At 66.8% G+C, this 13,865-nt stretch overlaps 1 protein-coding gene across 2 annotated transcripts; it reads right to left on the bottom strand.

Annotated features, from left to right (window-relative positions):
* Positions 1–21: 21 nt before the first annotated feature.
* Positions 22–12,404, bottom strand: SYNPO (synaptopodin). Of its 2 annotated transcripts, none has more exons than XM_084535647.1 (3): positions 11,832–12,404; positions 2,335–4,613; positions 22–941 (listed from the first exon to the last, which is right to left on the bottom strand). In XM_084535647.1, exons 1-3 carry the CDS (start codon positions 12,094–12,096, stop codon positions 162–164), a joined length of 3,324 nt encoding a protein of 1,107 aa, XP_084391773.1. In that variant the 5' UTR covers positions 12,097–12,404; the 3' UTR covers positions 22–161. The 2 variants fall into 2 exon arrangements, with proteins under 2 accessions (XP_084391773.1, XP_084391774.1); XM_084535648.1 differs by lacking the exon at positions 11,832–12,404 and adding an exon at positions 4,870–4,920.
* Positions 12,405–13,865: the final 1,461 nt, after the last annotated feature.

Here is a 13,865-nt window from a genome sequence, read left to right as displayed (position 1 = left end):
GACCGCGGGCAGGTGGGAGGCAGCTGACCCCGGCGGCACGCCGATGGGGACGGGGACGCTCCGCGCATCCCCAGCCCCTGCCCGTGCCTCTCCCTGCCCGGGGACCCCCTCGGGTGGCACTGCGGGGGGCTGGCGGTGTGGCGTGGCCGGGGCCGGCTGCTCTAGGAGGTGCAGGGGGCCCCCGAAGGCAGCCCCCCAGGTTTCAGCCGCAGGCTCCCGGTCCAGCCGCGGGGACACAGGTTGAAGCTGTGGATGCCCGGGCTCTTGGCCCCCGAGTCTTCGGAGTCGAGGGAGACGTCCGAGTCCGTCGGGGACCGGGAGCTGTAGCGCTTGGCTGGGGAGCGCGCGCCCACCACCGGCGATGGCAGCGGGCTCTTGGGGGTCGGGGACAGCCCGGCAGAGCCTGGGGACAGCAGGAGCCGGCGTCCCTCTGCCCAGGTGGCTCGGGACACCCCGGGGGAGGCACAGGAGCGGGGCCCGTCCACCCGGGGCGATGGCAGGGGGCTCTTGTAGCCGGGCGAGGGGCTGCCCGGTGCGGCCGGCACGCTGCAGGCAGAGGTGGCCACCTGCGGGGCCGGGGCTCTGCACCCCTCCGGCCGGGGGGATCGGGGCAAAGCGGGCGACCCCATAAGCTGGGGGCTGGCGGCCGGCGGGGTGAAGGGCCGGGAGCCCTCCGTCCCCACGGCTTTGGGCGAGGAGCTCTTCCTGCGGGCAGCGTTGATGATGTTCCTGGCGAGCCGCGCTTGCATCTGCCGGCTGGCCCGGGGGTCGGCGTCCTGCCGCAGCGGGGACAGGGACCTCTCGCTCCACGGCGGGGATCTGGGGGGGCCCTCGTCCAGCTCGGGCACCGAGGCCGGGCTGGCCCAGCCGTCCAGGCTGCCCTGGCGCCGCGCAGATCGGGGCGTCCAGGTGGGTGAGGCGGGGAGGGACGTGCGCCTGTCCTGGAGGGGACAGAGAGCAGGTTAGCGGCCCCACCGGGGTGGGGAAGGGGGCAGAGCATGGGTGTCGGGGAAAAGGGGCGAAAAGCCAACAGGTCTGATGCCCCACTGTTATCACAGATCATTTTTGAAGCCCTGGAGAGTGAAGCAGAGCTGCAGGCAGGCGCGGGTACATGGGCGCATCCCCCTGCGCCGCAGTGCTGGGGCTGGGTTAAATCCCTGCAAGAAGGCTCCTGCACCTGCCTGGGTATTTGGGGCCATTTACGACCCCCCCCCCCCGAGGGTGTGCTTCATCATCCCTGCCCCAAATAGGAGCCAGGATCTGTCTCTATGTGCTGGTGGCACAGCACGGCGGGGCAGAGCCCTCTGAGGTGCCGGGGGTCCGAGCCCCCAGTGCCGAGCATGGTGAGGCTGCACCGCCCCGCAGCTCCTCCCGAGGCAGCAGGAAAGAGAAGAGACAGTCTGACAGTGCACGAGAGTGTATTCAGAAAGAGGGGGGGAAAAAAGGCAGGAGAAATAAAAGCACAGTCGAAAGGCAACTCGTTAATGCAGAGAGCAGCAGGAGAGAGGGGCTCACGGAGCTCGGCGCAGGCAGCCCCCCGTCCCCATCCCTGCCCTGGTTGATTTTTCCCCCTGCAGAGGCTGGGGCAGGCACGGGGCCAACATCCAGGCTGCGAGGAGGCCAGGATCTGGGCGAGGGGCACCTCAGCTCCCGGGGTGAGCCAGGAGCACCCTGCACGTGCTGGCACAGCCGTGGGAACTGCCTGCAGACCGCCGGCACCGAGCCCTGCCCGTGCCCGTCCCTCGTCCCCCTGCTGTGCCCGCCTTGCTCAGCACCAGCCCCAGCAGCTCAGGGCCTCTGCCTGCCCGGGGAGCTGCCCCCAGAGCTGGCGGCTCTCCTCGGCGGCGTGGGAGCAAAGAAGGAGAAGTCCCTAGAGAGCAGCAGGAGAGACAGGAGCAGGCACAGTGAGGCTTTGGTACGAGGAGGCTGGGAGTCGGAGGGGCTGGAAATGCAGGAGGCGAGAAAAGAGACGGAGGCAGAGCTGCGACGCTCCGGAAAGTTTCCAGGCAAGAGAAGAGAGGAAGCACCGGAGGCTCTGCGGGGCGGCCGGGCTCCTGTCACCACCTGGGGGGCCCTGTGCTTTATGCCCCCGGCCCCTCTTGGCACAAAGACGCGGCTCCTGGCGCACCGGGGGGCTCGGCACCGCATCCTCTTGCCCCCTGCACCACCCTGGAAGCTGTTGAGCTACTTCTTTTTTTTCCTTTTTTCCCCCTTTTTTGGCTCGGTTCGGCCGTGAGCAATCGGAGAGGACTCGGCCGGCGGAGGGGAGCCCCCAAAACCCTCTCCGTGGTCTCTCCGCCCCCGCTACTTGTAGTAAAAGGAAGGTTTCCACACCTGCGCCTCGATCCCCGCGTTCCTGGTGGAGTAGGAGGGCCGGGGTGCCTGGAAGCCCCCCTTCACTCGGCGGCACGGCGAGGCCAGCAGCAGCTCCGCCGAGGCTCCGGGAGCGGGGAGGCTGCTCGCAGGCAGGGGCAGAGCCCTGCTGGCACCGGGGAAGGGGCCGGAGGCCGCCCCGCCGGCAGGAGGCTGCCAAACGGGGGAAGGAGGCAACGGAGAGGCAGGGCAGGACGTTCGCTGCGGGCAGGGGTAGGCGTCGGGAAGGGAAGGTCTGGGCGGTGGCACGGCCCTCGGCGGAGCTTTGGATGGGGAGAGGATGAAGAGCGAAGGCTGGAGCTGGTAGGGCTGGTGCTTGGAGAGCTCCAGCTCCCTCTGGGACGCCTCGTTCTCCGCCAGGGCGCCGCCGCCGCCGCCGTAAAGAGACGCCGGGGGGGTTTTGGAGGGCCTGCAGGGACTCTGCACGGGGTGCCTGGAGACCATGGGCGAGAGGCAGGCGGTGGCGTCGTACTTCCAGGAGGGAGGCAGGGACATGGTGGGCGACGGGGAGCGCAGCAGGTCGGGCTGGGAGGGAGCCTCGATGATGAACTTCTCCATGCGGGACTGCCTGCGGGCAAACAGCTCGGCCCCCTTCCCCCTGGCTTCGGTGAGGTTGTGGCTGGGCTGGGGCTTGGGTTTGGGCTGGATGCGGGGGGATTTGAGGCAGGACGACCACGCCGGGGCATCGTCGGCCGCTGCGAGGTGCTGCCCGCCCCTGGCCGCGCTGCTGGGGACGAAGTTGGAGGCTTCTGCCCCCAGGGCGAAGGGCTCGTCCTCGGCACCGGGCTCCCCGTGCTCCTTCTGCTTCTTCCTGCTGTCCGCACTCTGCACCAAATCCAGCAGGTCGGGGTTGGGGCCCAGCTTCGGCTTCTCCACGAAGGTGAACATGGACTTCTTGTGGGCCCTGCGGGCCGCCGACTCCTCCAGGATGCCCGTTTTGGGCAGGGGGGGCACGGCCCCCGCCCCGTGCACGGGGCTCTGCAGCACCTTCTGCTCCACGGGGGGGTACAGGGCCGAGTAGGCGGGGGGCGAGCGGACCCTGCTGAGCGGCGGGGGGCTGCCCAGCGTCTCCGCGTAGGTGGGCGGCGGGGGCAGCTCGGTGGGGGCAGGGGGGGCTCTCTCGGGGGGCTGGTTTGGGACTCCCTCGGGACCCTGGCTCGGTGTGGCGGGCGTCTGGGTGCCGAACGGCCTGGCCGTGCGGTTCTTCACGGGCTTGGGCTTGGCCAGGGTGAGGTGAACCTCGTAGTACTGCCTGCTCCGAGCCCCGTTCTGCGCCTGCCCGGAGGGGGTGGCTGTCCCCACGGGTGAGCTGGCTGTCCCCAGGGGGGTGCTGGCTGTCCCCACGGGTGAGCTGGCTGTCCCCACGGGTGCGCTGGGCATCCCCATGGGCTCACTTGGCATCCCCATGGGCACGCTGGCTGACCCCATGGATGTGTTGGCCGTCCCCATGGGTGCGCTGGGCATCCCCATGGATGCATTGGCCATGCCTGTGGGCACGCTGGCTGTCCCCATGGGCACGCTGGCTGTCCCCATAGGTGAGTTTGCTGTCCCCATGGGTGTGTTTGACGTCCCCATGGGTGAGTTTGCCATCCCCATGGGTGTGCTGGCTGTCCCCACGGGCACACTGGGCATCTCCACGGCTGCATTGCCTGTCCCCAGGGTCACGCTGGCTGTCCCCACAGGCGTGTTCCCTGTCCCCACGGTCATGCTGGCTGTCCCCACGGGTGTGTTACCCGTCCCTATGGTAATGCTGCCTGTCCCCACAGGCGCACCGGCCACCTCGCCGTTCTTCTGCTCGGGGATGCGCACGCTCTGCGGTGGAACAGGAGCAGCCACGCTGCCCCCCACGCCATCCTGCATCCCTCCAAGCCTCCCCACCTCTCCCTCTGCCCTCTCCCTGTCGTGCAGCCCGTTGGTGGCGGCCGGTGCCATGTTCTCCTTCAGGTAGACGCTCAGCGGGACCTGCTGCGCGTCGGCAGGCTCCGGCAGCGTCCCCCCGGTGCCGTGCCCCTCGCCCTCCTCCATGGCTCCTTGCCGAGGCTCCGGGCTCAGCGGCAGCCCCGTGCCATGCCCCGCGCCGGTGCCGGTGAGCCCGTCGACGCGCTGCTTGCGGCGGTGGAAGAGCAGCACGCCCTTGGAGCTGGGGCCGGGCGCCGTGGTGAGCTGCGCCACGATCCTGCGGCTCCGCGCCTTCGCCTCCTTCAGCTCCTTCTCCAAGAGGCTGGAGCTGCGGGAGAGACCTGGGGAGAGAGCAGAGAGGGGAGGGGGTTAGCGGGGCTCGGCACCCCCTGCGGCACCCACGGCCCCTCCTCGAGGCCCCTCACCAACAGCAGAGGGATGCGTGGGGCTGGGGTGGGAAGGGGGGACCCCGGTTTGGGGTAACGGGGGTCTCCCCCACCCAGCACAGCCCCTGCCCGGGGTGCTGGGCTGCAGCTCTGCAGGGCGGTGCGTTCCCAAAGCCACCAAAGCGCGGGGGCACGCAGAGCCCTGCCCCACCTCCTAATTTCAGAGCCTTATTTCAGCTGGAAACAACCCTTGAAGCCCCGAAGACAGCCGCTGCCGGGCTGCCCTGGCCATTGCTCCCCCCTGAACAAGGACAAGAGGAGCAGCGAGTCCCCGAGCCCCGCCGGCCGCGGGACAGCTTATCTTGCAGGGCTCTGTGCGCCGATGGCAGTGACCGTATGGGAAAGGAATTTCTCCAAAGGCTTCGGGAGGTTTCAGGTTGCAGCTCGCAGGGTTTCAGCCCCCGGCTCCAACACGCATGGGGCAGGGAAGGGGCCAGCATGTGTCCCCTCTCCCAAATCCCTGTGCACAGCCCCGTGCGGGCAGGAGAACGAACCCAGCGGGGCAGCATCGTCCCCCATCACCTCTCCATGGGGCTGGTGGCCAGCCCAGGGCTTCTTGGTGCAGCAACACGAGATGGCAGCAGCCGACAGGAGCCGTGCACAGCCTGACCCCGTCCGACGCAGCCCGCAGCTCCGCGCCAGCCTCATTCCTTCGGAGCCCATAAAAGTGCTAAAAACAGCCGGCCGAGCGCCTGCTGAACCCGCTGAAAGCCCCCGTGAGAGCCGCCGGGCTTCGGGAGCGCTGGCCAAAAGGTCAGGGTGAAAGCCCTTCCCAGACACCGGGAGGATGTGGAGCTGCCGGGAAGGCATTTTCTCGGGGTGAGACATTTCCTACCAGCGCGCCCTGAAACGCCCGCGGCCGCGCACGTCTGCTCGGGCAGCCCCAGCCCCTCCGAGGCCACTGCCAGCTCCCACCCTACACATTTGGAGCTGTCCCCGCTGCAGTGGGGTCAGGGCAGCCCCCAGCCTCCTCTCCATGAGCTCCTTCCCCTGCTCGCCCTGTGCCCGGCAGCGCGGCCCCGTGCAGGGGCTGGAGGTGGGTGGCCGGGGCTGCCCGCCCCAAACCCAGCTCCTCCGGGCACAGGCAGCGTCCACTCCCCTTTCCCTTCATGTGTTTTTCATTTTCTTGCCTTCTGTGCCGCTTGGGAGCCTTCCAGGATATTTTAAGCGGTGGTTCAGCCTACCAGCGAGGGAAGGGATGAGTGACTAAGCCAAATCCTTCCAGAGAGCTCGTGGGGAAGCGAGAAGGCTTCTCCGTGCTGGGCATCTCCTCTTCCTCGCCCTGCAGCCCTCCTGCCTTCCCCTGCCATCCTCACGGCCGGTCCCAGCCCCAGCACCCCTCAGGCGTGCAGGGTGGCCCCGCCACCTCCCAGCCTCGGTGTCCCCGTGCCATGGCACCCATGGGTGGCACCTCTCCCTCCAGCCTAGGGGATTCGCCCACATCCAGCCCTTGCTGGCGGCTTCCCCACACCTCCAAAACATCCCCCAGAGCAGCACCCATCCCTCGCATGCCACGTCCTTATGGAGGCTCACAGCATTTTGACCTGCTGCAGGATGAAAGGAGCCCCAGGCTGGGCAGCTGCTGGGAAATGCCACATCTACGGGGTGCCAGGGGACTCCTGCAAGTCACCGAGTCCCGCACGGAGCAGCACGCAGTGCCCGGCCACCAACCCCTTGAACAGGGTGCAAATCCCTGCCCTTCATCTCGGTGCTCTGCAGAAACAGCTCAGCCCCCAGCCGGTGCGGAGGAAGGGGCTGGAGAGGAGGAGAAGGAGGAAAAGAAGGAGGAGGAGGAGGAGGAAGGAGCACCAAGCTTTCGGGCGGCCCCACAGTGGGTGGCTTTTAAGCCGGGCCAAGGGGAGAGGAGGGCGAGAAACGCCAGTGGAAACTCTCCTGGATGATGATCCCCGTCTGCAGCAGCGCTGCTGGCATCCCAAACCTCTCCCTCCCGCGGCCGGGCATTGTTTTAAGGCAACTTTTCTATTTGCCTTGGCGGCGGCACAGAGCGGGGAAGCGGCTTCCTCCGGCAGGCGGCGAGGCCGGGCTGGCTGGAGGGCGGCCAGCACCGCGGGTCCCGCTCCGCCGCGCGCCCTCCCCGTGTTTATCCGTGGGGTGGTGGGGAGAAGGGGGCCGGGAAGCTGTTGGGAAACCAGCTGCAGGCTCCAGATGTCGGAGAATTTTGTGCTCCGACCCCAGCAGCCCGGCTCCCTTGGAGGCCGAGGCCGCCGAAGAAGCGCAGCTCCCCGCGGAGACGTTTGGGAGCCTCTCGGCCTCGCTGCTGCCTCTCAGCAGCAAGCAGGGGGGCCTCGGGGGTGTCCCTCCGTGCTGGAGGGATGACTCAGCCCTGGGGCAGAGATTTCCCACTTGGACCGGCTGCTGGCAGAGCCCCCGCACCCCCGTGCTGCCAAGCAGAGCCGGGATCTGCCCCCAGGATCCCACACGGACGTGCCCGATCCGCCAGGATCTGCCCCCATGGACTGACCCCAAACCCCCAAGCAAATGCCAGGGGCCACCTCCTGCCTCCAGCCTGAGCTGCCCGCCCCTGCAGCCCCTGCTCCTGGCTCCATCCTTCCCCGTGCAGACAGACAGACAGACAGACAGAGCTCCAGGTGCCACAAACATCCCGGTGCTGCGAGGAGGGGCGTGGGGCTGCAGGGAGCCCCGGGCAGCTTGGAGAGGAGGTGAAAGCAAAACCCCGTGCAGCCAAGGGCATCCGAGGTTCGCACGGTGCTGGGAACAGGCTTCCGGCCACGCACGGGAGCCTGGCCCAAAGCTCGTGTCCGCAGGGTGAGTGGCTCTCACCGCGCTCTTCCCCTCTCCCTTCCTTCCTTCCCACGCCGCTCACCGGCTCGCCAGCGCTGCCTCTCAGGAAGGAAACGTCTCCCAACCCCAAATGTCCCCGCTCCTTCCACGAACAATGAACCCAGCTCTGCCAACACTCCGGGGACATCCCCGAGCCCCGCGCTGCTGGGATGCCGGGGCAGGAGGTGAGGTGCTCCCTGGCACGTGTGAGCACCTTGAGCATCATTTCAGCGCCGAGCTCTTCATCTGGGGCCGGCACAGCCCCTAACTCTGTCCATATTCCTAGCTAGGTTCTTGTCCTAAGCTCTCCAGCTGCCCCAGGACTGAGTTCCAGCAGCAGCCCCAAAGCGCCGGGCTTCCCAGCCTCTCCCCGAGCTGTCAGGCGCCCCGCACCAACACTCTGCTCTCTCCCGCAGTGAGGGTGATGAGGGCGATGAAAGGCATTTTTGTTGTTCCCCCTTCCTGGCCAGATGGGAATAGAAAAATCCTTCTGGCTCAGCTTTCCGCGCAAAGGATGGGGCCCCCCTCGCCGGGCTACTGGGGAGCATCTGAAAGGCATCCAGCAAAGGCTGGGGTTGCCATCCGACCCCAAATGATGCTGGAGGATGTTTCACACCCCAAACGCAGCCTGTCCTGCCCTAACACCAACCCCCAGAGCTGGAATGAGGCGAGGAGCTGGCCCCGGATTGCCGGGAGGGGAGATGCCCCAGGCCCAAGTGCGATGTACTCATTTCTGCCATGCCATGAACGAGCCCCAAAGCAGGGAATTACGCAGCAATCTTGGGAAGAAAAGCGGTGATTTTGGGGCTGTCACCTGCCAGGGCCGGGCGGCCACAAGCACCGGGTGTGAGACGTCCTCGCAGGGAGAAGCCACGAGGTACCCAAGGGGAAATGTGAAACCTGGGGCCCTGCTGGCACCTGACACATCCACGTGGGCTCTGACCTGCTCCTGGCCGGGGTGCTCGGCCGCCCCAACACCACGGCGCCTTGGCCAGCCCGAAAAAAACCAGCCACGGCCGGGTGGTGCTGGGGAGGGGGCACCCCGTGTGTCCACCCCACTGCTGAGGGCTTTGGACACCGCGGAAATTAAGCAGGTTTTGGGGCAGGGAAGCCAGCTGGCCTCCTGCCCCAACTACAGCTGCGCAGGGCGCACAGACCGCTCGCATGAAGCCTGCTCTTCCCTCCAGCTCCCAGTTATCCCAAATAATCTGCTGCTAGGAAAACAAGAAGGGTAGCACCAGCAGGCAGTCTGGCTAGCTGGGAACAATTAACATGCACGGATAAAAATACGACAATTTTCTGCCTCGTTCCCAGCTTCCAGCCCTCCCATAGCCTGGATATAACAACTCCATCAGGTTTTTTACCCGTGCTGGCCCTGGCAGACCCCGAGACCCCCTGTTCGGGTGGTGGGAGCAGCCCTGAGCTGCCTGGCAGGGCGCAGAGCGCGGGGCCTCTCCTCGCGGGTGCCTCTGCCAGCGACAGGATCTGGCACAGCGAGAAAATTCGATTCGCTTGCAAGTTTTCCCTGCGCTCAGCTCGCGAGGGCTTTGCTGGATTTGGAGCTCTCTGCCTCCCCGCTGCCCCACGCTGCTCCTGGCTCGCGGCCGTGCCCCGGCTTTGCCCGGCCCTCGGCACCCAAACTCGCCCCGATTCTGCCTGAAATCGCCCCAAAGTCTCTGAGCAGCGAGTCCCGGGGCTCCCATCTCCCAGCGGAGGGGAAAAAGGGGATGGGTTGGGGCTTTTTGCTTTTTTTTTTTAGGGCACAGCAGCCGAGGGGATGCAGCGGGCAGCACCAGCCCTGCTCACATCCGCGCTGGGGAAGGAGAGGCTGCTGCTGGCACCGACGTGGAGCCAGCCTTTCCCCCGGCCGGCCAAAATGAAGCTGTCAGCTCTCCCAAAAGAGGCTGGAGCGGGGCAGCCCTGCCACCCATCCATCCATCCACCCACCCCCCCGCAGCGGCAGGGCCATGGGCACCCCATGGGCACCCCGTGGGCACCCCATGGGCACCCCGTCCGTGTCCTTCCCCGTGCCCGCCGCACCCCGGGGGCGCACAGGGGGGGGCTCCTTCCCATGCAGACCAAACCACGCAGCCCTCCTCACCCCGGGGGGCACCCCCGGACCCCCACACCCCCTTCTGCACCCCCAAACCCCCGCGCCCCCCCGTGCGCCCCCAAATCCCCGCGCCCCCCCGTGCGCTCCCCGTGCGCCCCTCATAACCCCTGTCCCTATCCCAGCCCCCCCCGACCCCCTGCCCTCCTGCTCGCTTCCCCCGTGTCCCCCCCGCCCGATTCCCGTCCCCCCCCCGTCCCCGGGGCAGCCTCTGCCTGCCGCCCCCCCCCTACCCGCGGTGCCGGTGCCGGTGCCGCCGCCCGACTGCACCGGGGGAGGAGGCGGCGGGCAGGAAAGTTGCGGCAGCTCCGCCCTCGGAGAGGGCCCGGGGGGGGCGGCGGGCGGGGGCCGGGCGGATCGGGGCTGCCGTGGGTCCCTCCGGCCCTGCCCGTGCCCGTCCCGGTGCAACGGAGCGGCTCGGCTCGGGTGGGGGGGCAGCAAACCCGACGGGACGGGACGGGAGGGGATGGGGATGGGGATGGGGACCCCGCTCCCGGTGCCCTGATGCCACCCTGGCACCCCCCCGGGACACCCGGCCCTGCTCGTCCCATCCCGCTGGGTCCGCCCTGAGCCCCCCGGGGGGGGTGAGAGCGGCCGGAGCATCCCATCGATCCCCCCCTGAGCATCCCCTGGCGCCCTGAGCATCCCCTTACCCAATTTGAGCACCCTTTTAATGCCCTGCGCACCCCCTTTCCCCTGCCCCTGGCCCCCCCAGTACCCCCAGTGTCACCACCTGGGGACCTGCTCCCCACCTCCGCTGCCGGGGGGATCCTCGGCGCCACCCCACGCACCAAACCCTGCCCCGCAGGATGGGCTCCTGGCCTTATTTATTTATTTTTTTTGCCTTTCTAATTTCCTTTCTTCCTGCCGGTCTTTGCTTTTTTATTTATTTATTTTTTTTTTGGTGTGCTTTTCTGGTTTTTGAGGGAGCCTGGCGCTAGCCTGGCAGCCCCCGGGGAGCGAACCCTTCTGGTGATTTGCACAGCAGACGGAGAAACCAGTCCTGCCTCTGCGGCTCCCAGCCCGAGCCTCGAGCCGGGGCTCCCCGTGCTCCCCAAAAGCTGCCGACCTGCCGGGTGGCTCTGCACAGCTCGGGGGCTCCCCTGCACGAATTTTGGGTGGGGATGGGTGCAAAGAGCCACCAGACAAGGGGAAAAGGAGCAAAGCAGGCGCCTCCTGACACCCCCCGGGGATGCTCTTGCAAACGGAGCCACCTGCTTGGTGCCCTGCCCCTCACGGACATGCAGGGTTAGGGGTTTTTTTTGGGGGGGTTTGGGGGAAGCCCCGGTGCTGCTGCCAGGGCTGGGGACCCTCGGTGCCATCCTGCCTGGAAAAAATGACGGTGGCACCGGCGGTGATCTCAGGCGGAGGAGGAGGAGGAGGAAGCGGGGCAGACGCGCTCTTTCCAACAAACCTGCTGAGTTACTTGAAAATTCCAGCCTGGCAGCGGGACTGCTGGATCGCAGCTCGGGCTGGGAACACGCTGAGCCCGGACAGGGGCAGGCCTGACCTTTTCGGCTGCGTATCGACCGTCCCGAGCAGGGGGAGGACAGGGAGGGCTGGCTGGGGCTGCCCCCTCTGCGCACCCGGCCCCGAAATGCCGCGGGCGCATTTAGCAGGAGCGGGGACGAGGTTCCCATCATTAAGCCCCCGTCCCGTCCCCGGGGTGCTGCCTTTGAGGGCTTGGGGTACCCGAAAGGAGGGAGGCCAGGGGATGGATTGGGGAAACCTGGTTCATTTTGAGCCCCTCTGCGTGAAGGGGGAGAGGTTGGTGCCATCCCTCCCCGGGTTCGGGGGCTGCTCAGGGAAAACAACCCCCCCCCCCCGAGCCCAATTCCCAGCGGGATGGGGACACACCTGCCCCAGCAGCTGAGGTAACAGCTGCTCGGGAGAGAAATAGGCAGAGGGCTGGAAGCAGGGCTTAAAAATGGGCCTGCAGGAGGGCGGGGGTGACCCTGCTGGAGCATCTCCCCCGGGAGCATCTCCCTGGGGACGTGAGAGGGGCTGCGGCCGGAGCAGGAACCCCCCCGCTGCCTCCCCCCGCTCCCGGGGGAAGCCGCAGATTCCTGTAGGGTTTTGAGGCCACGGAGATCATCCCAAAATGAGCCCGTGCCAGGGCTCAGCGGGGAGGCTGGGAGCTCAGATCCCAGTTTTTTTTGGGGGGAGGAGGGCAGAGGGTGGCAGGAGGGGGTTTTGCTTACTCGCTTTCCTCGGCTCGCTGGCGGGGTTGATGAGGACTCTCTTGATCTTCACCACCCTCCACTCCTGGCTGGGGTCAGCCGTGGGGCTGGCGGCTGTGGGGAGCAGCTCTGGGGCAGAGTCGGGGGATTTTTGGGGGGCTGCGGGCTCGGCCCCCACGGCCAGGCTGCCTCCGGTGAGTTCGGGGTCTGGGACATCACCACTGACCCCATGGAGCTCCCTGCTGCTTGTTTGCCCTGCCAGCAGCCCCGTGTGCCCCTCCGGCATCCTGCCGGCCGCCTTCACTGCTTTTGGGAGCGGTGCTCAGCGACCCCTCAAGCCCCCAAAGAGCCAGGGCGCTGCTCATAGTCCGAGGGCTGCTCGGGGAGCGTGGGGGGCTCAAGGCGATGGCCACGCATCAGCCCCTCGCTCCCCTGCTGCACCCAGGGGTGTTCCTCTCCCAAATCTGGTGTCCGGCTCTGGGGTGTGCTCCGGGATCCCAGCCGAGGAGCTGTCTTCAGGGGGTGTCACCCGGGGGGGGGGTTTTTGCAGGAGTTTTTCTCTTCCAGCCAGGCAGAGCAGCGGCGTCCCAGGACCTGTGTGAAGGGAAGGGGAGCGCTGAGTGCCTGCACCGAGCCCCTCTGCCCTCACATCCCAACCTGGGCTCCAGCCCCAGGGCGAGGAAGCCCCCCCCGGGATGCCGATGCTCCCTGGGATGTGGAGGTGCCCCTATTCCACCCCACAGCCCCGTGTCACCACACGGGGAGGCGAAATGCTCACACCCAGGGCCCTTTTGGGCCGGGGTCTGCCCAGGCAGGAGTTTTTGGAGAGGAAGGGCTCCAGCCTGCTGCCTGCCCAAGCTCCGCGGCAGCCCTGGCTCCGTCTCCATCCTGCTGCAGAGCGCGGCTCCCCGCTAACAAAGCCGGGCTGTGTTTAACCATTGAGTGACTCACGGCTCCGGGACAAGCAAGGGCAGAGCCGCTTCCCTCTCCTCCCGCTCAGCACCAGCATGGCTGGGGCACGGCCTGGCTCCGGGGACAGGATACGCGGGGAAATTCCTCTGCCCTGAGTCCCCGGCGCAGCCACCCCGCAGCAGAGCAGGAGGGAAGGGAGGTGCTGCCCGCCCGACCCCAAATCCGCCCCGAAACGCTGCCGGGATTTTCAGCCCCACGAGCATCCCGCGGCTCCCTCCGGGGCGCGCGGCCCGTCTGGGGGACTCTGCCTGCTCCTGGCGAGGTTGGTTTGGAAAAAGAAAGGGAAAAAATAAAAATAATAATAATAATAATAAAAAAAAAGGCAGGCCATTTTGAAAGCAGGCAGCGAAAGCTTGGCTGCGAGGATTTCAACCAGGCTCTCGGGCATTTCCCAAGTGAAACGCTGCATTTTTTGGAAAATGCCCAAAGGAAATCTTCTGTCACTTCTGCAATCCTTCCCCCTGCCTTGCTCAGCCGGCAAGGGCTCAACACGGATTTGCAAAGAGATCCTGGGGGGGTGAGGGGGGTAGATTTCAACGTTTCTCTTCCAAAAAAAAAGGGATCTCACCCTGCTCTTTCTGCAATTCGGGGCCCCGGTAGTTGTGGAGAGCCACCACGTCCACCAATATGGGAAGGGAGAGCACCCACCCGTGCCAAATTGGGGCAGGGGAGGCGTTTTGGGGTGCCCCTGTAGGGCAGCAGGGGATGCTCAGCCCGGCAGGCAGCAGAGGGGGGGGCGGCGGTGCTCCTAGGGAATGTGTGAGCTGTGAAACGGTGCCAAGGGAAGGAAGAATAAAAAAAATATAAATCTATCTATATCCCCAAATTCGCCAAGTGCTGAAATCTGGTGGCAGGAAGACCTCTTGCTCTCCGCTATCTGTCCCTGCCCACTCGCTGGGGTCTGACGAGCAGCCCCCCCCCCCCGCCCGCCTCTCTCGCAGCCTGCTCCCCCCCCTCCCTCCCCAAATTGAGAAGGGAAAACTAAAGTTAACTTTCCACCTCCCACACAAATATTCTTGGCAGGCGCTGCTGGCACTCGGGCTGCCAATCCCGGGGATGCGAGCCCTGCAGAAAGCCTCCCCC

This window comes from Aythya ferina, assembly GCF_964211825.1.
Source record: "Aythya ferina genome assembly, chromosome: 14".
Lineage (NCBI taxonomy): Eukaryota > Metazoa > Chordata > Aves > Anseriformes > Anatidae > Aythya > Aythya ferina.
This window is presented reverse-complemented; position numbering and strand designations above follow the sequence as displayed.